Genomic DNA, 24498 nt, shown 5'->3' with positions numbered 1-24498 from the left:
AATACCCAAGGAAAGATTGTCCACGAGAACATTACCCAGGAGCAGAGTACACACGGGAACATTACCCAAGGGAATGGTACTCAAGGGAAGATTACCCAAGGGAATAGTACCCAAGGGAAGATTACCCATGGGAACATTACCCAAGGGAAGAGTTCCTAAGGGTAACAAAAAAAAAAAATACTGTTCATGTGAACAGTAACCCGTGGGCAATATTTCAGAGGGAACAGTGCCCAGGGCAAAAAAAAAAAAAAATTCACATTCCCAAAGCTAAAGAGCAAGCTTGGGAATGAGGGGCAACTGATAGAGAAAAATAAACCTAACCTACCTTGACCTACCGATAGAGACAACTAAGTGTTGACCAGCCGCCAGACCTCTTCGACTTTCGAACGATGATATTTCTATCGGATAAGAATGATAATATTTCATTATCAAGGATAATGAAAGATGACGTGGTACAATAGGGTAAGGATAACCTTGGCACAATTTGAGGAAGTCAAAAGGGTTAAATCATATCCCCGACAAATCTGGCAACAAACGAACCTCCTCTGATCTCGCATAAGCGGATCTCCTCTGATCTCGCACAAGCAGATCTCCTATGATCCCGCAAATGAACTGAGGGAGAGCGACTATAAGAATGAGATCCTACCAGTCAATAAAGGTAGGAAAAAAAAACTATTATTAAATCCCTGCCTTTCTTTTAGACCTCCGGTGACTGATTTGATCGTCGGAGAGCTCTTGGCAGGCACCACCCCGGTGCCATCAATATTCATCGATCTTCTACTCTCTTTTTTGCAGGAAAACGGTGTCGTATCGAACCGTGTGGATTTCACCCTTAATAGTATATATTTAGAAATCCCACAACTTGTCATTTCCCATTGATACATCTTTTATGCAGTTTCCATTGCTATGTACTAACAATCATGCCTCCACATCTATATTTTCCTTTCCTCTTTCTTATAGGGTCACTATAATGGATAAATAAATGATAACTAAAAGGTATATTATAACAATTTAAGAAAAAAACACTGCAATGAGAATCTCCTCTCTTCTAGTAAGCATTCAACTGTTCTTTATTATATGTTCATTTATATTTGATTTTCTACATATATCATCATCTTATTTTAGTTAACTTAGCCACTAATATCCCTCATTAACACGACTGAATAAGCCTAAATTCAATTTCATACTTTGTGAGGCCATATACTCGTCTAAGTTATGTCCTTCCTAAAATCCTTAATTCATGTTCAGCTTTATATTCTCATGTCTTCTTTGCACCTTAACTTTGATCAAGCAACTCCATCATGCTAATGTAATAATATCTTAACACGTGGCCTAAACATCTTAGATTTATGATTATTTTTTTATTATTATTATTTCTAAATAAATGCTTACTTTGATATTCTATGAAAGTATTACTTTATTATTCTGTCTTTTTTTTGCAATAGTATTAATCCCTTCCTCCCCCCCTTTTTTTTTCCTTCAAGTACCTAACAGTTTGTAAATGAGCTCAAGTTCTGTAGGTTTTTCTTTTAACTTGATAGGTATTTTATTTAAGAATTTTTCTAACAATTTTATTTTCTTCCTAAAAAAATGAGACTAAATTTCATTCTCAATGACCAAGAAAATTCTAAGTAGTTAATTGACTCAAACAAATCTTTGAATGAGATAAAAAATTAATATAACTAGCTCTATTAACAAGGAGTAACTTACCATGAAAGACGATTGTTTTGGGATAATATAAACTGAGCAATCATTGATGTCTGATCAGAAAGCTTAGACTCCAAGGAGTTAATTGTGTGTTGTTCTTGTTGGGCATTGCGCTCCTGCTCCACCTTGTATTGTTGCATCTCACGAATCTTCTCCTCCTATTCTTGCATCTTTTTAAATTGATCCTCCATCTTCTATTGCATCATTTGATTTTGTTATTATAGCTACTCTTGCATGGCTTGATTTTGTTCCTGCAACCTCTAATTAGTTTGCTCTTTATCTGGCCTCTGTTTGATGACGTTTTGAAACAGTGATGGGTGCCTGCCCATATCCGAGACCTTTAAAGTATCCTGACCCATGACCAATTACTTGGGAAAAGGCTTCAGTTGGGGTCATTTGCACCAATCCCAATTCAGATGAATCATCAGATGCATGAGATTGTAGATTCTAGACCATCTTTGCTTGCAATGACAAGGTGTGAGGATAACATATTAATTATAGAAAATCCTTTATGAACAACAATCGAAGATTTAGCACACCAGTCTGTCTAAAATATAACTTTTCACTGAGATTCTTGGTCTACATAAACTTAATTTTCTACCAACTTTCTACTGGAACCTTTCCCAAATGCAATAAGAAATTCAATAATCATGAGCTGCATAGGCTTGTTTTCATTTATTTTTTATTTCATCATCATTCAGCCAACAACTTATTATAATTTTATCATACATATATTTATGTATGTATGAAAGATATACTTCATAAATCTTATCAAATCATCAATGGATCATTCAGTAAACTAGAATATATACTTCCATTACTCTTTCTTTTCCTCAATATTTTTTTCCAGAAAAAAATAAATAAATAAAAATAAAAATAAAAATAAAAATAAAAATAAAACAAACCTCTTTTTAAAAACAAAAATCTCAGACACTGCATACTTTTAGTAATGACAAAGCAATAAAATTAGTCAACCAAAAATTTAATATTGGTCAAGCTCTTGTTTAACTTATAAACTTACATGTAACTCTTTACATTGTGGTGTCATCCATGTCCCTTTTTTCTCTCCTTTCTCTCGGGAGTGTGTCATTTTGTAGAAAGTCACCAAATCAGGCTCCTCTTGAGTACGTCACCCCGTTTCTCTATTTCATTTTTAAATAATTTTAAGATTATGTATACAAATTTCACATTAAAAATAATAAGAATATAGTGCAAGTATAAGTTAACAAACCATCTCATATCGAGACCTAATAAAAGGTTACGAGTTAGAACAATGATTTGTGACATTCTTCTCCCTGTTTTTTGTGTTTGTCCCACTCTTTTTTTACATACAAATTTTACAAATAATAAGTACGAAAAAGTCAAAGTACAAAAAACAAAAATTATAAATAATTAAATGAGGGGGTACTTACCAAAAATGCATCATTAATAAACATATCACAGACAACCTGCCAATCCTCGTCTCCAACTCCCTTATAAAGATGACAATGTGCCTCTGAGACATTACCCTTGAAAGACTTAAAATACACATGCAGGTCATACTTCCACGCTCTGAACGTATCACCGAAGAATGTGTATATACCCTTTCGAAATTTTGTGAGGTTTGTCTCCTTTATCCATATGTCAAGTTATCTTAAAAGAATGTTGATATCATAAACATCAAATATTAGTTTTCAAGTAATTGGATAATAAATCTAAATAAAAAAAATTAAATACTTAAATAATGATTAAGCTCACTTACCATTAAAGCTCGATATAACGCGTCCCTAGTAGCCTCATCCACACGTGACCAAACCCTGCAAGTGATAGGTAAGTGTGTACAACATATTAAACTAACTTCAGTTCCAAAATTCTTCGCCCAACCACCTAATGCCCTATGTTGCCCCTTATGAAAAATTACAACAGGTTTAGGGCCTTTTTTTGCTAAAAATGTAGCGAGTTCGACTCCTCATGTTATACCACGCTTGGTCTTTGACGTGGAAGCTGTAATACCCCTGATTTTAAAATGATAGTTTCGGTATTTTTTAAAAATTATTTTAATTGCATTTAATTATTTAGTTAATTTTTTGGCTAATTGTTTACTTGTTTAATTGATTTAATTATTTGTTTAAATGTGTTAATTTAATTATTTGTTTAAATTGAATTGTATGTGATGATGTGTATTTATTTAGGAATTTAATTGTTTTATTTTTATTTTTATTTTTATTTATTTTATTTTTATATTTTTAAGGAATTGGATATGGATAGTAGTAATTGACCAATCAATTGGACTGATATGGACTACTTGGATAAGGAGTTTAATGGGTACGGATAATTACCCATGTATATGTATATTTAATAAATAAATAAATAAATATATATATATATAAGGAAAGTCCTTTAATAATAATCTGATATATATTTATATATTATATATAAAAAGGAGTACACATAGATTATACGTAATATATATTTAAGTCACTCTTTAGTATTTAAATTTTATTTTATTTTATTTTTATTTTATTTTAGTTTGTCTTGGAATGGGAAAAGGATTAGGGTTATTTTAGTTGCCTATAAATATATAACTATAGAGTTGTGAAAGAGGTTAGAAAATATATCACGTACTATATTTTAGAGAGAGAAAGAAGGAAGAGGAAGGAAGAGAAAAAGGAAGAAGGAGGTTAGGGTTTTTATCAAATCCCTAAAGACAAGTTTTAATTCTTCTCTTCTCCTTTGATTCATACTCTATGCATGCTAGATTAATTATAGGTTCTTTAAATAAATTAATTGAATCAAATTTCATTGATTAATTTGACAATTTAAATTCATATTTTAATAATGAAATTTAATTCTTCTCTTCCACCGAATTTAGCAATGTTGATGGCTTTGGGGTTTTAATTTAATTTATTTACTTAGTTATTTTTGTTATTTTTCTTACACATGAATTAATTGTAGCATGAATTAATTTGGATGCATGTTGATTTATTGTCTGCAAAACAAAAGGTGCACGCCGAACAAGGCGAATGATTGCTTACATGAATCAGTTTATATGCTAAAAGTATATGAAATAAAATTTTAGTTTTATCCATAAAGAATGCACGCCGAACGAGGTAGGGAATCAATTTGTAGAAATAAATGTGAAACTGGACATTGTTACCACTTACTGTATTCATAAAGGGTGCACGTGATTAAACTATAAATTTGGAATGTCATGCCTTGCATAAGGCATACACGCTGGACGAGGCTATATATAATACTGCTTTGGTTAGAAATAAATCAATTGGGTATAAATAAAATAATTAGGCATTAAATATTTTAATATTTTATTGTAAATTTGTTTAAGGTTGGAGTATTAAATTAATATTTGTTATTTTTGGATTGATGAATCTATATTAAATATTTAATTACTGCAAGTAAATTCATTAAGAATTGGAATGCATGATGTAAGTTTACATGCTATGTATGAAATTTAATTAATTTTGAAAGGATAAATTAATTAAATATTATTGAATTAAATTATTTTAATCAATTGTTTAGATTTAAATTAATTTAATCAGAACTTGAGATGTACAATTTAGTTGATATGCATGTTAATTTATTGTGATGTAAATTAAATGCATGATATTTTAGAATTGATATTTTGCTCAAGTAAATGCAAAGGATGTGTATAAGATTTATGTCATGCTAATTTGGTTTATTAGATGTAAAAATTATTTACATTATCCTTGGATTTGAAACTTTTATTTGGTTATGATATGGATTAATGCACCATTATGGGATGGGGGCATATTAGGGACGGATTAACTTAAGAGTTAAGTCATACCTATTCTTAATAAGGGAACGGATTAATCATAGTGTTAAATCCTACTTATTCGTGTCAGGTTAACGGAATAGTTGGATGACATATTATTAAAATAATATTTGGATAATTTACTTTGATGGTTGGATAGGACGGATTTTATATATATAATTATACGCCATGATATGAGCTTGAGTCTCAGGATCAGTGGTTAGGGTGCGTATATTAACAGGGATGTGTAGCTGGATATAGTGTAGTTGTGTGCCCTGGTAGGTCTAGGTACTCATGCCCACTATATGTGCGTTTTGCATGTTGCCTACTATTCAGGTTGAGACAACTCTATAGTCTAATGAGGTTCCTTTAGTGTGTATATATCTACGTATGGACTATTTAGTTATTTTTGAATTAATTAGGATGTGTACGTATATCGGGTCTCTGTTTGGGATGTAGTAGATTATAACTTGTTTGTGGGCCTGACCCACCATTATTTTTCAGGTGTTCGTCAGTTCCAGTCTTAGAGGTTGTTTGTGCCAAGCAGGGACAGTCATTCACTCTTCCGACTCTACGTAGGACTCTTCTTCATGGTTTAATTATTAATTTTATTTCAGTTCAGTCATTTAAGTTAGGATATTATTAGGGGTCCACATTATGGATTCCCGAGTTGTAGTTTAATTAACTATTGGTATCAGAGGATTGAAGGATTCTATTATGGGATTTTTAATTATTATTTATTTGAGGATTTTTGAAATAGGGATTTATTATTTAGTTTTCTTCAGCTTATTATTTATTTATTTCTTTATTATTCTTTTTGTATTCAAATGCTTATTTAAATATTAATTATTTGATATCCCTTGTATTCTGTGCTCATACTTGATCACCCGTGGCTCTAAAATCGAGGGGTATCACAGAAGCAGCTATAATAATTACAATAATCGAAAAGATTGATAGTAAGATATAGTAATAAACATCACATGTTGCATGAATAAAATAACATGAAGAAAAAAAAAATCAATATATTAGATCAAAGCATTAAAAAAATAAATTTTACCTAAACTAGATGTGTCAGTTGGAGCAACCGATGTAGGTGAAGGTGTGGTAGTGGGAATATGAGTTGAAGTAGAACTAGGAAAAAGAACATCGGTGCTTGTGGGCATTGGAAAAATATGGTGTGGGACTAAGAGGAATGGGGACATTAATGCTTGTAGGAGTGGGTGTGGGACAAGACTTGGAGTAGGACTAAGATTGGGGGCATTAAAGCTCGTTGGAATGGGTGTTGGAACAAGACTCGGAGTTAGAGTAGTAGTGGGGACATCACTGCGTGTAGTCATGGATATGGATGCATCAACACAAGAGGATGAGTTAATTGCCGCATGCTTGTGTAAGCCGTCCGGGTCCAGCCATGATGCCTTTGGCAATTTAATCTGAAACAAATTGACATACCAAAAAGAGCTACTCCATTAAATAATCAATAGGGTTTTGGAAAATTAGTTACTAGAAAAGAAAGAAATACATAAAAGATATCATGCATCAAGGAAACTAAAAGTCATTAAAAAGGACCTTAATTACTTAATTCCCTTGTGGATCTGTTGAGGCTGAAATTCGCGCAGTTCGATACGATATCGTTTTCCTGCAAGGAAAAGAGGAGAAGATCGATGAACCTTGACGGCACCGGTGTGGTGCCTGCCAAGAGCTCTCCGACAATCAAATTAGTCATGGAGGTCTAAAAAGAAGGCAGGGATCCATAATAGTTTTTACGTCGTACCTTCTTTAATGGCTTGATGCCCTATTTATGGCTGTCGATTGGAATCAAAATCGTTCCACTGATGTCGATAGTTGACCTTATCTTCCGCATGTGCGAAATCATAGGAGATTTATTACCAGATTTGTCGGGATATGATTTAATCATTTTGACCTCCTCCACTTATAGTAGGATTATTCTTACTTGTTGAACCACGTCATATTTGATTTTATTATCCTTGATAATGAAATCTAATTAATCTTATCTAGGGTAGGGTAGGTTTATATTTTTCCCTATCAGTTGCTCCCCATTCCCAAGCTTGCACGTCTAGTTTTGGGAATGTAATAAATAATAATAATACTTTTTTTTTTTTTTTTCAACCCTGGTGAACAGTACCCGTGGGTACTATTCACGTAAATAGTAACTCAGGGATTTTTTTTTTTTTTTTAATACCCTTGTGAACAGTACCCACGGGTACTATTCCCGCGGGTACTATTCACGTAAATAGTAACTCAGGGAATTTTTTTTTTTTAATACCCTTGTGAACAGTACCCGCGGGCACTATTTATGTGAATAGTAATAATATATATATATATATTTTTGCACCCAAGGGAATAGTATCCTCGGGTATTGTGCATGAACAGTACCCGCGGGTACTGTTCATGAATAGTAATAATAATAATAATAATATATATATTTTTTTCTTCACCCGAGGGAACAGTACTATTCCTTTTATAAGGGATAAATTATACGAGTTTCACTCCTTAATAAGGGAATTAAACTTTATGAGTTTTACTCAGCTCGTCCCTTTAGTAAGGGAATTGAACTTTACGAGTTTTACTCGGCTCACCTCTTTAATAAAGGATTTTTATTTACTATCCCTTATTGTAAGGGGATATTAATTATGGGATTCATCCAACCCAGGTCCTTGTAGTACAGGACATTCATTTATTATCCCTTATATTACAGGGATATGGATTACGGGATTCATTCAATCCGGGTCCTGATAATACAAGATACTTATCCCCTATAGTCCAGGGATATGGATGACGGGATTCATTCAGCCCGGGTCCTTGTAATACAGGACACTCATTTACTATTCCCTTATAGTACGGGGATACGGATTACGGGATTCATTCAGCCCGGGTCCTTGTAATACAGGACACTCGTTTACTATTTCTTATAGTACGGGGATACTGCACGTATAAACTAAAAGGAATTTTATTAAAGACCATCATTATTAAAAACAAAATAACACGTGATGGAGCTACCCTCCATTTAAAATGATTAACTAAGATGCCCCCAGTCTTTATTGTGAATGACTTGATAAGGCTAATTCCAGCCGCGAGACAATTTCTAGTCGGTATACTCATCTGAGTCATTCTCATGATATGTGCTGTCACTCTGGCTGAAGAACGATTTCTTATATTTGGTATTATTTTCATCCCTGGCGAGAGGGGCTAGCCTCTTCTTGTCCTTTCCTTCCTTCCGTGCACTCATGGTGTCTTCAGCTTTGATGTGTTTTTGCGCTCTGAGCAGCAACTCTATCATGCTGGTGGGAGGTTCTTTTGATAAGGAGAACAAGAATCTGGAGGTTTGGAGTCCTCCTATGAAAGCGGTCAAAGCTACCTTGTCGTTAGCCTCTTCTACCTGTAACATCTCTGCGTTGAATAGGGTGATGTATTCCCGAATCGACTCTTCCTTTTGTTGCTCTACGGTAAACAGGTAGGTAGCTGGCCTCCTATGCCTCTGACCTGCAATGAAGTGGCTCACAAACCGCTTACTCAATTCTTCGAAGGTGTTGATGGTTCATAGCTTCAACTTGTTGAACCAAACTCTCGCTGATCCCTTAAGTGTAGTGGGAAAAGCTCGGCACATGATTTCATCTGGCACAGCGTGTAAATGCATAAGAGCTTGAAAAGTTTCCAGGTGATCGAGGGGATCTTTGGTCCCATCGAAGCTTTCGAACGAGGGCATCCTGAACTTGCTAAGTAGTGGATATTTCATAACGGCGGGGCTGAAAGGAAAGTTGGTCCTTTGTACCAGGTCATTTACGGCGGCAGGACCTTTCCCTTTCATAGCCTGTATTACATCTTCCATTTTCCCCTTGAGATCCTTGATCTGCAAGTCAAGATGGGTAACTTTCTTTGTCTTTTCCTTAAGATAGAAGGCTATGCTTTCAGGAGGTCGGGAACTCCGTAGGAGAGATGGGTGAACCACCTCTCTATGTCGGGTTCCCACCTAGCTTTGTTCCACTTCAGTCTCATTTTGGGGGGAATGATTATCCCTCTCTTCAAGATTTTCATTACCTCCGTTTGGACCTGAGAGATCTTGTCCTGGAAAGTTTTGTTGAGCCGGTGGAACAAGGTGTTGCAAGAGCGTTGCATTTTGCTGGATCAACTGGTTCATACCCTGACTCAGAGTTTGAACCCGTAGTTCTAACGCTATAAGCCGTGCCTGGTCGTTTGGGACGTCTAGGTTTTCACCGGACTCTACCCTTTGACCAGATTCCTGCGACGGTGTTCCTTCGGTAACCATACCGGACTGCAAACGTATATACCCAACGCGTAATTAATTGATTCAAGGGAATCGTGATTCCCACAGACGGCGCCAACTGTTGAGGCTGAAGTTCGCGTAGTCCGATATGATACCGTTTTCCTGTAAGGAAGAGAGGAGAAGATCGATGAACCTTGACGGCACCGGTGATCAAATTAGTCACGGAGGTCTAAAAAGAAGGTAGAGATCCATAATAGTTTTTACGTCGTACCTTCTTTAATGGCTTGATGCCCTATTTATGGCTGTCGATTGAAATCAAAATCGTTCCGCTGATGTCGATAGTTGACCTTATCTTCTGCATGTGCGAAATCATAGAAGATTTATTACCAGATTTGTCGTGATATGATTTAATCCTTTTGACCTCCTCCAGTTATAGTAGGATTATTCTTACTTGTTGAATCACGTCGATTTGATTTCATTATCCTTGATAATGAAATCTAATCAATCTTATCGAGGGTAGGGTAGGTTTATATTTTTCACTATCAGATAGCATAAACAAATATATATATATTTATATACCGACAACACACTGCATACTCTGAACGCATGCTGGGCGATATATATATACCTAACTTCTAGTATTAGTTTGCACAATGTGGTTGTTCTTCACAATGTAGTAACAAATAAAAAATATATATTATATATTGAAAACACATAAGGTATTGAAAAATACAATGTTTTATTGAAAAGATAATTATAAATGTAACATGAGTATAAGTAACAAATAATTATATTCTGGAGACACACAACACGAAAGCACAATTTTTATTGATCTTTAAAGCAAATAAACATGATCAGATCTTTCGCAACAAATAGATGATCGCAACCCTAAACACAAAATTAAAACCTAAATTAGTAATGACAACAAATAGATGATTTGTAATAGGTGTCATTATTATTTTAATCAAATCTCTTTCCTTAAAAAATCAAGAAGTTGCTACCTAAAAATGTACAAAAGATAGTAGCTCAAAGAGAAATATATAGTATATATACAAAATAAAGAGATAATCTCATTTTTGAAATCCTAAACAAATTAAAACTAGAAATCCTTTAATTGTAAATCAAATCTCTAATAGAAGAGTGATATCTCATCCTTGAAACCCTAAACACCAAATTAAAACTAGAAATCATTAAATTGTAAATCAAATCTCTAATAGAAGAGTGATAATTCATTCTTGAAACCCTAAACACCAAATTAAAACTATAAATCATTTAATTGTAAATCAAATCTCTAATAGAAGAGTGAGAACTAAAAAAAAAAATTCTTTAATTGTAAATGGTCTGAACCTAAGCTTGCCTAGGTCCTCACCCTCTTAAAAACTTGGGTGCCCTTGGGCCCAAACCCTAATCCCAAACTTGACTTATTTAAACTCCAATTGGTTTCATCTTATTTTCAATGTGGGACAAACACTTCCCACATTTTGCCTAGGTCCTCACCCTCTTTAAAACTTGGGTGCCTTTGGGCCCAAACCCTAATCCCAAACTTGACTTATATAAACTCCAATTGGTTTTATCTTATTTTCAATGTGGGACAGGCATTTCCCACATTTTGCATACCCATTTAAGCTTATCAAGCACCTTACTTTGGAGCTAATTCCTCATTCACTCGGAAACAGATTTGAGAAAGTAAATATACCACGTTCATCTCCTTACGGAGAGAAACTTGTTCGTCTATAGATCCGCAAAAAATTCTTATCAAAACCTACTCCAAATTTCATCAAAAGTTTCTATTTTATATGTCCTGTTTCCAAGACAACTTTGGTTTGAGATAACAATAATCTTGAGATTCAATGACTTGGCGTGCTACTAGAGTTTTGTTATGACTCAAGGGTTGTACTATTGAGATTTGATGACCTGACATGGTGTTAGGGTTTTGTTTAGACTTAAGGGTTTTCCTTGACCATAAGAGTTTATTTTTTTGAGGTTTGATGATCTAGTATGACACCAAGATTTTTTTGTTTGACTTTTCAAAGAGGAACGTAGGTGCCAACATAGGTTATGATAAGGGGCCATGTATAACTTTTCAATGTGCCTTAGCTAACACCAAGTGACACCACAATTACTAAATTTAAATCTTCGAAGCATGATTAACTTCAATTAGTCTTCGATAAACTAAGCTTACACACATTAAATTGTTTATATATTTTATGGGTCGACTAACTTGCATTTCAGAAAGCAAAAACACTTCTACAAAGGAGCCGTACCCATGTTATGTCCGTGTTGGGTACCGACAAATGTCCAACAATTTATATACTTGTATAAATAAAAATAAAATTTTATTATTTTGGACAGTTTACTGATATTTTTCAACACTTAAGCAGGCTGATACTTTAGACATTTCTAACTTTTGGAAATATAAAAAAGAGAGTATTGAACTCTATATTGTATTGATGTGTATGAGATATGTAATGCAAGAGTACGTGGAGGTCTATATAGGAAAGGTCATGTGTGAAAAGTTAGTCATTACCATATAAGGTAATGCTATATATGGTAATGAGGATAGGTTAAGACAACTACCATATAAGGTAATGCTATATATGGTAATATTATATTATAAAATATATTCTAACAATACAAGGTAATAATATATTATAGAATATATTCTAACTGCCCCCCTCAAAGTCAAGGTGGATTATATGAATCCATCTTGAGTTTGAAGATAATCCTTCCACCTTGATGTAGCTGATGTGACACTGATGTTAATGATGACATGGCAACTGAAGTGGCAAGTGACTTGGCACTACTGCTGGCACCTTTGTTGCGTGGCAACTAACATGGCAGGTGACGTGGCACAACTATTGGCACCGTTACAGAATGTGTCTGATGTTGCACCAATGCTGACATGTCAGGTGACGTAGGGTGGATCTGTGAAGATCTTGGAAGTAGGTGCGAAGTGTGAATAGGTTGACGTTGTCATCCCCGATGGTAACTACTATAAACTGATAGGTGATGAATTTGTGAAGATTCACCACGTTGAAGGAGCGTGTGAGCACATGATGACCACTTGTGACGCAGTGACAGACCTAATCCGACACGTTGAGGTGCGGGATTACTGTTAGTGCGCGTAAAAGTGCATAAAAGAATGAGATTACCACTTAAGGTGCATAGTGGCGCGGTGACGGAGCTGATCCGACACGTTGAGCATATCTAAACGAGACATCCCGTTAAACAACTAGGTTTTCGTATACAGGGCATCTCTAGACGGAGCTTCTCTAAACGAGGCATCTTGTTGGGTTTCCCGAAGGAAGACTAAGACAACGAGACTTCCTTGGACAGGGCATATAAAGATCTTAGAGTGCGGAAGCGTGTTGGTTGACCACCGCTGCCGAGGATGACGCTAATAGTGCCATCCCCGACGGTTACTACGATAAACTGGTAGATTACTTAACAGAAATTGAAAGGCTCTAATACCATGTTAGAAATATAAAAGAGAGAGTATTGAATTCTGTATTGTATTGATGTATAAGATATGTAATACAAGAGTACATGGAAGTTTATACATGAGAGGTCATGTGTGGAGAGCTAGTTATTACCAACTTATATAGTAGCGAGGATAGGTTAAGACAACCACCATATAAGGTAATGCTATATATGGTAATGTTATATCATAGAATATATTTTAACAATGCATGGTAACAATATATTATAGATTATATTCTAACATAATCTTGAAATAACATGAACACATTCTAAAGTATTCAACTTTTTTCTATAAGAAAAATTGGCATTATTTATATGACCACGAAGCATAAAATAATACTTGTTCATTTACAATAAAAACACTATTATGACAAAGTAGTGAAATAACCATATATTTAATATAAAAATTATTAAAATAATAACATAATTAAAATTTTAAATCATTTCAGAGCAATTCTTAGCATAGAAATTAGAAATAAATTAAAGATTTATAATACTATTTTATATTTATATATATTCGTGTTTTATCATGTTTGCATCTATGTTTAATGCTCAGATAGCGACATTTAACATTTTTTTTTATACTTCATTGAAAATTTTGTTACCAAACATAGCTTCAAATGAGTTTACACAAATGTTTTTAGTGTGTTGAATAAGACAAAGTACTAGATTGTACAGAACTCTAAGTAAATTAATAAATGTTCTTTGAGAAACTACTAAACATGTTAGTTCTTAAACACTCTAGAAGGAAGTACCACTTTAAGCATAAAATTTTATTCCACTTAGAGCTCATTAAATATATGAATGAATATTGTATTAAGTATGGGATACAACAAGGTTTTATATAAGAGATGTTTTGTACGGAGAGCAAGTAAATCCTATATGGTAATATTATACATAGTTCAAGGGTAGGTGAAGACGACTAACCCCAACACTAACAACACGATTCATAGCGAGGACACAATAGCATTAATCAACTGATAAAATTTTCTTTTACACTATTGCCCCCAAATGGGTGCCCCATTGATTTTTTTTTTATTTTTTTATTTTTATTTTTTTGTATTTTACCCTAATATTTTTTGGAAATTATATATATATACCCATAAAATAATACTATTATCCCTCTAAAATTAGTAAACCCTCCCTTCAATCATGTCTCGATCGTATAACTGATATGTGGTTCTTATTAGTACGATTCAATAGTGAGGATGCGAGTTCAGTGATAACGCTCTTACCATACCATAACAATGGTCTTCGTCTACTAGAAAAAAAAAAAAGAAAAAAGAAAAAAAGAAAAAAAGAAGAAGAGAGACCTAAAATTTGTTTGCTTTTCAATTATCTGTTTTTGAAGAAACGAAATTAAAAAAAATCATCAAAAACTAGTTTGATTATAATTTCATGAAAAATTAGTTATATATATATTTTAAAAGAACTATTTTTTAAATTTATAAAGAACATTTCAATAACAATTATTAATGTGATAATCATTAATAAAAACATTATATAGAGTATAGTTTATCAATTTGAGACAAAGAGTTCTTGTTGAATTCTATGGATTTGTATTAGGGATGCAACTTGGGCTAGACAACCCGAGCCCAACTTAATTTTTTTGCAAACTTGTGCAAATATTTTTATAATTAGAATTGGGCTTGAAAAATCTCGTCGAATTTAATTAGGTTTGAACTTAGGTTGATGTATTGGTAAATCGAGTCAATTCGAATCTCAATTTTGATATTATTTTCATAAATATATTTTTATATAATATTCAAATTATGATTATCCTTTTTTTTCGACTTTGTTTAAATATTAATTTATTATACGTTGACACTTTGGAGAATTAACTATTTAAGAATTTGTTTGTAATTTATTAAATTTTTGTAATAAATTTTTTACACCTTTTGCATTTAGGAGTAATTTAATGTTGAAAGTAAATGAAGACCGTATTAAATTTTTAGTACAGAGATTAAATATATCAATAACCCAAATTAACTTGATTTTTAATCTAAAATATTAACTTAAATTGCAAACTCGAGTTTAAAAATAGAAGAACAAGTTAGTCTTAAGTTGAGTGCGAATTAAAATTAAATTAAGGCTCCATTTGTTTGTATGTAAAATATTTTTCAGAAATTTTTTAGTGTTTGATTGTGGTGAAATAAAATTAAAATATAACAAAAATAACTTAAAAAATAAAATTAAAATATACCCTGCAAAATCGATTTCAAAAAATAAAAATTAAAAAAATATTTTACATTGAAAAAAAAAAAATTAGTCTGATCCTGCGATATAGTTAAACATCTTATAGTTGGGATTTGACTCAATGTCCACCCGCGAGATGCATACAGTAGTAGTCCATAATATTTTGTACAAAACGTTACCGACTTAAACTCATCGCAGCTATAGTACAATTTACAGGTCACTCTAAACGAACGGCCGTGATCTATGCCACGTAATATCCAACATAAATTCAGAGGTCTTCTTTCCTCCAACGCCGAATATTCCAAGCCACCAATTTGAATAATTCTCTTTTGCAGCGTCAAAACCCCCATTTACTGCCTTCTCAATTTGAGTCCTCTCGTTCGTTTCTCCAGCCCGACCATTCCTTTCTCTCTCTAGACTCTCCGTATCCATATATCTATTTTAGCCTGTAATCTAGAGAGAGATTTCTTTCTTTCTATAGTTCTTCAGATCTTTAATGGATACATCATCATCATCCTTCTCCAATTCAACTCCATTTCATCTTCTCCCTTCCATTCAATCTCATCTCTTCCTTTCTCAGTCTTTTCACCGTCCCAATTGTAGTCAACTTTGTACCTTATTTTGACCATACCGATCAGGAGCTGTCATCAATGGGTAAACGTAAGTCATATATACATACATATATACATACATACATATATATATATATATATATGTCAATTTATGTACATATGTGTGTATATGTTTCTGGTAATTCTAGGGTTTCTGTATTTCTCTAATTAGGGTTTTAATGTGTCGCTTGATTTAAGCTCTATGCTTATTCAAATATCTTAATGTTGTAATTCATCTTTAACTGTAAAATCCTTAAGTATCCGAAAGTTTGCTCAATTTGTGGAAGAAGGTTTTTTTTTTTTTTTTTGTTTCATTTAATTTTTTTTTTCCTGGTCACGTTTTATTTGAATGGAGGTGGAATTATTGAATTTTGTAGGTAATTCTCAACGTAAGAACGCTGCGATGTTGGATTTTGATGACGATGATAGTGCGAGTTCGTCATCGACTGTACCGTCTGAAAATATGCAGGTCTCGGGTGCTGAAGAAGTGCAGCCTGATAAAGAGGCTTTACTTGATCAATCTCTAGATGCTTTATATGAGAAAAGGTAGTTAATTTAAGTTGAGTCAGTTATGTTTGCTGATATGTGTTGTTGCATTGATTATAGTGCTATTTAAAGTAACAAAACCTGAAATGATATGCACTTTGCAAACTTTTGGGGTTGGTAATGCTTTATATGAGAAAAGGTAGCTAATTTTAGTTGAATCGGTTATGTTTGCTTTTGCATTGATTATAGTGCTATTTACAGTAACAATACCAGAAATTATATGAAATTTGTAAACTTTTGGGTTTAGCAACATTGACAGACAGGTAATTAAGAAGTGAGACTTCTAGTCTTTATTGCTGGATGCTAATGCTGATTTATTTATTTGGTTTATGAAGGGGTTCCACAAGAGAGAATGCTCTGTCAGCAATTATAGAGGCTTTTAATAGCAATTTACAGAACGAGTTCGTAGAAAAGAAGTGAGCACTTTTACGCTGTTTCAATCTTATTTTGTATTATTCTGTTTACAAGTTATGTTAGTGTGATTTGGGAGCTTCTGGAGAACCTAAAACAGTGTGTCAAGCTTATTTTGTTTTGATTTATGTAACTTACCAGATATTAGAGGCTGTTTGTTAGCTCGTGTGTTTTTAGTTCCGAACTAGTTGTCAGAAGCCCCTTAGGTCCTTGAAAGCTCTCAGCTGATGGGTCTCATCCAAGGCGTGTGACTTTTTAGCCCAACAAAAAATTCAATAAAATTTTCTTGTTTTATATAATGCAATCATCTCATTTTCTTTTCCTTTTTCTTAATGGCTGTAAATTGTTTTGCTCTCTATCATCATATTCTGGTCATATTTGTTTGCTCATATTCGTTAATATACCGGTGTTGTATTTTGGAATTCATAAGCTTGTGGTGAACCATTCACAGAAATATATCTAGTGCTTGATTCTAAATATTTATTATGATGCAACATTTGTTTAAAATTTGTATGATTGCAACATGTTATATTGCACATTCTAGTGGTATTTGATTTAGTTGATGCATTTGCATTTTGGAAGGATATATTTAGCTGACTCTCTTAGTTGACATGATAAAAATGCCATTTTTTTGTAATTTTTTTACTAGCTTATTATATTTTGAATTGTTCAAATGTACATTGCACATTCTAGTGGTATTTGATTTAGTTGATGCATTTGCATTTTGGAAGGATATATTTAGCTGACTCTTTTAGTTGACATGATAAGAATGCCATTTTTTTTGTAATTTTTTTACTAGCTTATTATATTTTGAATTGTTCAATTGTACATTGATTTCAATGAAAGCATATGTTAATTAACATGGCGTGTTCATCTTGAATCAGCTAACAAATTAATCAATTTGCTGAAAATTCCCTGAATGTAATGATGACTAATTTTTATTACATATTTTTAAAAACTTGAATTATTACTTTATTTAGTTTCCATATGCACTTTAATTCACTCAGGTTCATGCCTTAGTTTGGCTTGCACTTGTGCTCAAGGTGACCTTGGTGCCTTAGTCGGCCTTAAGTGATCTAGTGAAGGAAACTTTGCACAAGCAATCTGAATAAACTTCTGTTAAAGATGAATGCGATGTAACCACAATTGTTTCCATGCTTCCAATTTGAATATGTTCTTTAACTTTTTAGCATTCTTCATTACCATAATTATGATTCACTAATTTTTTTTTTCAGAAGTTATGATTCATTAAGTTGGTTCAAATGAAAAAAAAATATTATTGAGTTGCAATTTTTTTATTCAGGCTTGTAAAGTTACAGTCATGAATGTATATGGTTCTCATTGTGATATGGTGTTATTTTCTTTAGGTTTGTGACATTACTGCATCAATGTGTAAATTCCATCAAGCGTGGGTCTGCCAGAGAGATATCTTTAGCATCTCATGCCGTTGGTTAGTTTTTAACCCTTCTTGTAACAAGTTGCTCTTATTGTTTAATTTTGATAATTTTCATGTGTTGTGGTTTCCTGGGTAGGATTGTTGGCTCTGACAACTGGTCCTGGGGATAAAGCTCAAGAAATATTGGAAGAATCTGTCCTTCCTATTTCACAAGCTTTGAAGTCTCGGCATGAAACATCAAAGATATCATCTGTACGTATGATTACCATGCTTTAGTTACATCATGATTTAATTGGTGTTTTGGTTCCTGCAAGCTGTACTTATTTGCAATCGCTTATTTTATGGACACTGAATTTATTATTGTAGTTACTGGAGTGTTTGGCTATTATCACTTTTGTTGGGGGAAATGAGCTAGAGGAAACCGAAAAATCAATGCAAATGATTTGGCAAGTGGTTCATCCAAAACTAGGTTCCAATGTATGTATACACATTAGATTCATTTTTCTTTCCTTTCTTTTCCTTTTTTTTTTTTTTTGGTTGTTTGTACGCATCTGATCATGGCATCATGATGTGTTACACATGTTTGTGTTTGTATTTGGTTTACAAATTGACCCATTATGCATATGATATGCCATATATCTTCTTTTTTATTGATGTCTTGGCCTGCTAATTGACCTGTTAAATGCTCTTTTTTTATATACAAAATAATAATAATAATAATATTACTTTTTGCTGGTTGAGATCAATGAAAATCCATGACCATGCTTTTCATCTCTCCTAGTGTTGCATTGATATGTAATGCTGTTAGTCTTGATGCACATGTAAATTGATTTCATGGTGGTGGTTGTTGAACTATGTATGGAAAGCTAATGCTATTTCACTTCCAGGTAGTTGCCACTAAACCTTCACCTGCTATAATTACAACAGTGGTGTCTGCTTGGTCGTTTCTTCTTACAACTATGGATGGAAGGACACTTGATCCTAAAAATTGGCAAGAGTGAGTAAATATTGTTTGTAGCATCAGTTCTCTCTCTCTCTCTCTCTCGTGTGTGTGCATGCGCTCGTGACACACACACAGGGCATTTTGGGCACTGTTGAACACATATTTACATATGATTAATTCCTTGAGGGGGTGTTCTCACTATAACCATACTGGGTATAAGGTACTTTAGGATTTAAACCTTGATGCAATCTCTGCAGAGGGGGCACAATGGATTCCATTGGACTTCAAAGCCAATGGTTGGTGTGAGGCATATTTAATGAGAAAGAAACTTACTTTTTGAGCAAATGATGCAGGTCAATTTCTTATTTTTCTAGTCTGCTAGACAAGGAAGATAGATCTGTACGCATTGCAGCTGGTGAAGCACTTGCTTTAATTTTTGAGATAGGAAACTTGGAGAAGTTCTCTGGTGAAGCTAAAGGTCCTAAAGACAGCTCCGGTCATGAAGGAAATAAAACTCGGGAATTTGCACACATACAGGGATTAAGGGCAAAAATTGTAAATCAAGTAAGAAGCCTTTCTGTAGAGGCAGGTGGCAAAGGTTCTGCTAAGAAGGATCTTAACAGTCAACGGAACTCATTTCGCGATATACTGGAATTTCTTGAGGTATTGCTTCATTAGTTTCAAAATGTGTGCTTCTGATTCTGTATGTTGGTTGTAATAGTGATGTAACTTTGTACAATTATCAGGATGGTTATAGTCCAGAAACCTCAATGAAGATTGGTGGAGAGTCACTACGCACAACAACGTGGTGTCAACTGATACAGGTTCCTCCTTTGCTTCATCCATCAGGTTTTTTAGTATGAAAGCCCACACTTCAAGGTTTTCTAATATCAGTTTTATGACAGTTGAATTTTTTGAAGCATTTTCTTGGGGGAGGATTTGTTAAGCACATGCAGGTTCTTTTTCTTTCCCGTGTTTTCTTAGGATGAACTTATAAAATATTTTTTTAACTGCTAGACTGCTAGTATGTTCCTTTTTTTCAATTACTCTTTTTTTTAATCAAACAGGAAAATGAATTTCTTCATGAGGTTTTTGGTTTCAACCCTAAGAAAAAGCATTCTTCTGAAACTGATCCTCGCGTATCTAGCATTGAAAAGGTTTGTTTTATTTCCATGCAAGTTTTATGCTTATTAGTTTTTATTTATTTATTATTTTGGTTTGAATATGTTGCATATCAATGCAGTCCCATATTGTTGGTAATTGATATTTTGACATTTACTGTACCCGTTTCCTTTATGACATGATGCGGATATGGGTACAAAATGTGAGTTTGACACAGCAGTTTTGTCGGCACTCAAAAGATACAATTAGCAGATACATGTAGAGATCCCTAAACACGTACTCAACATTCAGGATTCCAGGGTCATTTTAATCATGGTTTGAACTTTGAACCAGGTGCATGTCTGTTTGTGTTCATCCTGGTTTGTATTTGCATTTAGGGTAAAGTGCAAAAAAAAAAAAAAAAACCCCTCGCTGCATAGAAAACGTGCAAGAATAACCCTGCTAGTTAGTATGTGCATGTAAACCCCTGTATTTTCAAAGAGAAAGTATATATCGAGTCAGAAATTTAAAAAACCCAAAATGACCCTTTTATGAGACAAAAATGCCCTTGCAAAGTTCTATCTATATATGAACGCACGAGGCCTTGTTTGGTTGCCATATCTATCCAATCTCTCTCTCCCTCTACGTAGCTGTTTGTTTGCTCAGAAAATTGAGGACAAAAAAAAAAAAAAAAATTAATCGGTTTGTTTCCCCGAAAAGGCCAAAAATTCTTAATAATAAAGAATGAAATAGCTTTCGTGAAAGCAATGAATTTTCCGTTATTGGCAAAACTCTATGTACCTTGAAACCAATGAATTTTTGGTTCCTCTCTCCCTCTTAAAGCATCAGCATCAAAGATATATCATCAAAAGGGTACAATTGGAGAATACGAATCAAAGATACATCCATCAGAAGGCATTTGCGCATGGCAATTGTTCGTCGTCTTCTTCCTCCTATCTCTGTCCATTTATGTATCTCAACAGATGGGTAGGCAGCCAGAAGCATTGTGTTGGGTCCCAGGGAAGGCTTCTCTATATGTGTATGTGTGTTTGTGTACACTTTGCATGCCGTTCCAACTTACATATTCATTGGCTCATTTGTGTGGTGCCTTACCGTTATAAAGAGGAATCCCAGGTGTTTGGGACATAAAAACCATCAAAATCTGCATCAATATATATATTCACACACTTTGCTTCCACTAAACTGATTTGGCTTCGTATGTTATTATAGGATTTGATATTCTTATGGGTCAGTGTATGTGTATGAGAAGAGAAGAGAAGAGAAGAGAGATTTTGTAGAGAGAGAGAGAGAGAGAGAGAGATTGTGAGAGAAATCGGAGAGAGAGGAATCACAGACATTTTGCTTCTTCAATATTTTATTTTTTGTTTTGTATAAGGGCATTTTAGGCATATCAGTCTTTAAATTGACAAAATGTCCTTATTTGGTCATTTTGAAAAATATAGGGGTTTTTTTTGAACACTTGGGGGGTATTTGCACATTCTGTATATAACAGCATTTTTTTTTTTTTTTTTGCTCTTTACCCTTGCATTTATATCGTTTGCAAAATTAAGTGAATTCATGAGAATTTGGCTAGCTCACCCAACTTGCATTTGGGGCTTTTAGGGTTTTGATGGACGTGCTTTACAAATCAAACTAGGTATTTCTTATTATGCTTTGCCAATGGGCCCAATTCCATGCCAATTTAGTGTCTTTAAATGTTGAAGGGCTGAAGTGGCTAACAATTGAGCAATCCTAACAAACAATGCCAATTGTTTTATCCTCAGGATTTGCATATATCATTGCTGCATTGCATCTATATTTATGCGCATATATATATGCACATATATTTCTTACAGGATTTAATATTTCTTTGGATCTGCTTCCAAGTGGGTTTTCTTTCATCATTCCCATATTTTCTTTTTTGAAAAGAACTGTGATTCTATCTTTCATGCAGAGGTTGTACAAGTCACCAAACTCGGTCCTCAACAAGGCAAGGACTCAATTGCTGAACAAGCAACGAATGATATCCCGGGTATATATTCTTCTTGATGGATGAAGTCATGCTTTGTCATTTACATGCAGTTTATTGTAGTAGTTCAATGTACTGTTGAAATCATTCTTTGTCATTTAGAAGCAGTTAATTGCATTAGTTCAATTTACTGCTGAAGAGGATAACTATATTAATCAAGTTTATCTATAAAATCTTACAGTTTTCATGGTATTAAAGGATTGGTGTATACAATGTTGAAGACCCCTTTAAGATGTTTTATGCTTCCCCTATCCTTGGTACCTTCTTTCAATTGTCCGCTGTGGGAACTAGGAGGAGGGGAACCGTCCATAAGCAAGTCAATAGATTGTGTTTCTTACGGTCTTTATCTATATTACATTGAGTTGGATCAATTGAGATATTTTACCCCACATTACACGATTAAAGATGCTGTCTGAGCTGGGCCGATGTGTAGAGAGCCTTACTTGCCATTCCGACATGGTCATATGGTCATATGGACATAACAGTCAAACTCAAGTTATAGTTTAGGCAAAGTTTAAAATCACTTTGGCAAGTCCTAAGATTTTACCATAGTAAATCCATTATGATGACATGACATGCACTGGTGTTGAGACTGTCGACTTCCCATTTATGAATACATGTATGCTGATGTTTTGTTTGTGTGCAGGATAAGAACACCGGTCACTACGCAGTTGGTTTTGGTGGAGAGGAAGCCCTAGAGGTGGCTTAGACTGGGAGTTTTCTGAAATATTAGCTCAACTTTATAAACCAAATGGTGCTGTGAACAAGTCATTTTGATGAAGTTAAGGGCTACGCACAAATGGATCAACTGTGTTTTCGACAGTTATTCTCTCTTTCGTTATCAAGGGCATTCATATGACAAACTTGATGTTTTTTACTACAAGAGGTGGCGCATTGGTCTACATTTGGTATACTTACTGTGCTAAAATGTTAACCAATTGTAATTCATTGATTCATAGGGCTCCCAAACATTTTTTTTTCCGGTCATGGTTACAAATAAACTCATCTTTATATTTTGTTTTGTTAATTTTCATAAAGAACCGCCAAAAATTTACATTTTAGCATAAGGTAATGTGGGAGACATCATGAGCCGGGTAATTAGCAGTTGGAATATGTGATTTAGCCACTCTCAAAAGAACATTATGAATAAGAAGGAAAAAAAAGTAAATGAACATTTTATGAGTTTTTGGTATGTTTGTTTGGATGGATGGGTTTAGAATGAAAAGATGTGAGTTTAAAATATTTGGAATGTAAAGTGGATTATTTTGTTGGTCTAGCTGTCAAAGGTTTCCTTGCATGTTGTCATCTAAATGCACACAGTTATGGTTCTCAAATTAATGGATACATTTTGTTGGAACCTAAATTTTTAGTACACATGATGAATAAATAAAATTTAAATCGGTTCATTTTGAATCTTTCAATTCTTTTTTTCGATCTTGGCAAATAAAGCATAAGTCAATAGGCTAGTTTCAAGGGGACTTCAAGTTTTCATTTTTTTTTTTTTTTCAGACTGTTAAACCAAATCAAAAAGGCTTATTTATTTATTTATTATTAATTTTTTTTTAAACAGACTTACATAGACCATTCGTACATACGGATGGGGCCCAGTATAATCATGCTCATACTGCACTATAAGTCACTCAAAGAAAATAGCATGTTCTAGAAGCTCGTTACATGACGACAACGCCACAAATTCTTAACCTAATGTTTGACTTTGATGTTCTTTTTTGATACAAAACAGTACAACGCAAATCTCAAGAACGTCAAATAGTTGTCAGAGTCGGAATCAAATACTACGGTTACGTCGGATGGTCGCCGGAATCGGAATCAAATAGTACGGCTAGTTTTCGGGCAATAAAAAAAGGCATTTGAAGATTCATTGTCAACGTCCTAAACGATTTCTCTCTTTTTTATTTAAGGTTTTGGTGCATTAAACTCCCCTCTAATCTCTAAACACACAAGTTCTTTAAAATCAATTTAAAAAGCGTATATTGGACATTTGCAATTAGGAGGTTTAGTGCACCAACACCTTTATTTAATAATGCTGACATGGAATTTTCCGAACA

At 33.7% G+C, this 24498-nt stretch overlaps 1 protein-coding gene across 2 annotated transcripts; it reads left to right on the top strand.

The window, feature by feature from the left end:
- The first annotated feature begins 15747 nt into the window (after positions 1–15747).
- Positions 15748–23459, top strand: LOC132274017 (uncharacterized). Of its 2 annotated transcripts, XM_059775161.1 has the most exons (13): positions 15748–16055; positions 16384–16552; positions 16888–16968; positions 18331–18413; positions 18496–18611; positions 18726–18836; positions 19247–19356; positions 19656–19965; positions 20049–20126; positions 20208–20258; positions 20370–20459; positions 22358–22435; positions 23079–23459. In XM_059775161.1, the coding sequence occupies exons 1-13, from the start codon at positions 16046–16048 to the stop codon at positions 23139–23141; spliced, it is 1350 nt and encodes a 449-aa protein (XP_059631144.1). In that variant the 5' UTR covers positions 15748–16045; the 3' UTR covers positions 23142–23459. The 2 variants fall into 2 exon arrangements, with proteins under 2 accessions (XP_059631144.1, XP_059631145.1); XM_059775162.1 differs by lacking the exons at positions 15748–16055; positions 16384–16552 and adding an exon at positions 16624–16691.
- Positions 23460–24498: the final 1039 nt, after the last annotated feature.

The sequence above is a fragment of the Cornus florida genome, unplaced genomic scaffold (assembly GCF_030987335.1).
Source record: "Cornus florida cultivar Cherokee Brave unplaced genomic scaffold, ASM3098733v1 CherokeeBrave_3.0.0_Hap2_Chr09, whole genome shotgun sequence".
NCBI lineage: Eukaryota > Viridiplantae > Streptophyta > Magnoliopsida > Cornales > Cornaceae > Cornus > Cornus florida.
The sequence above is the reverse complement of the archived record's forward strand: the minus strand, read 5'-3'. Positions and strand labels throughout refer to the sequence as shown.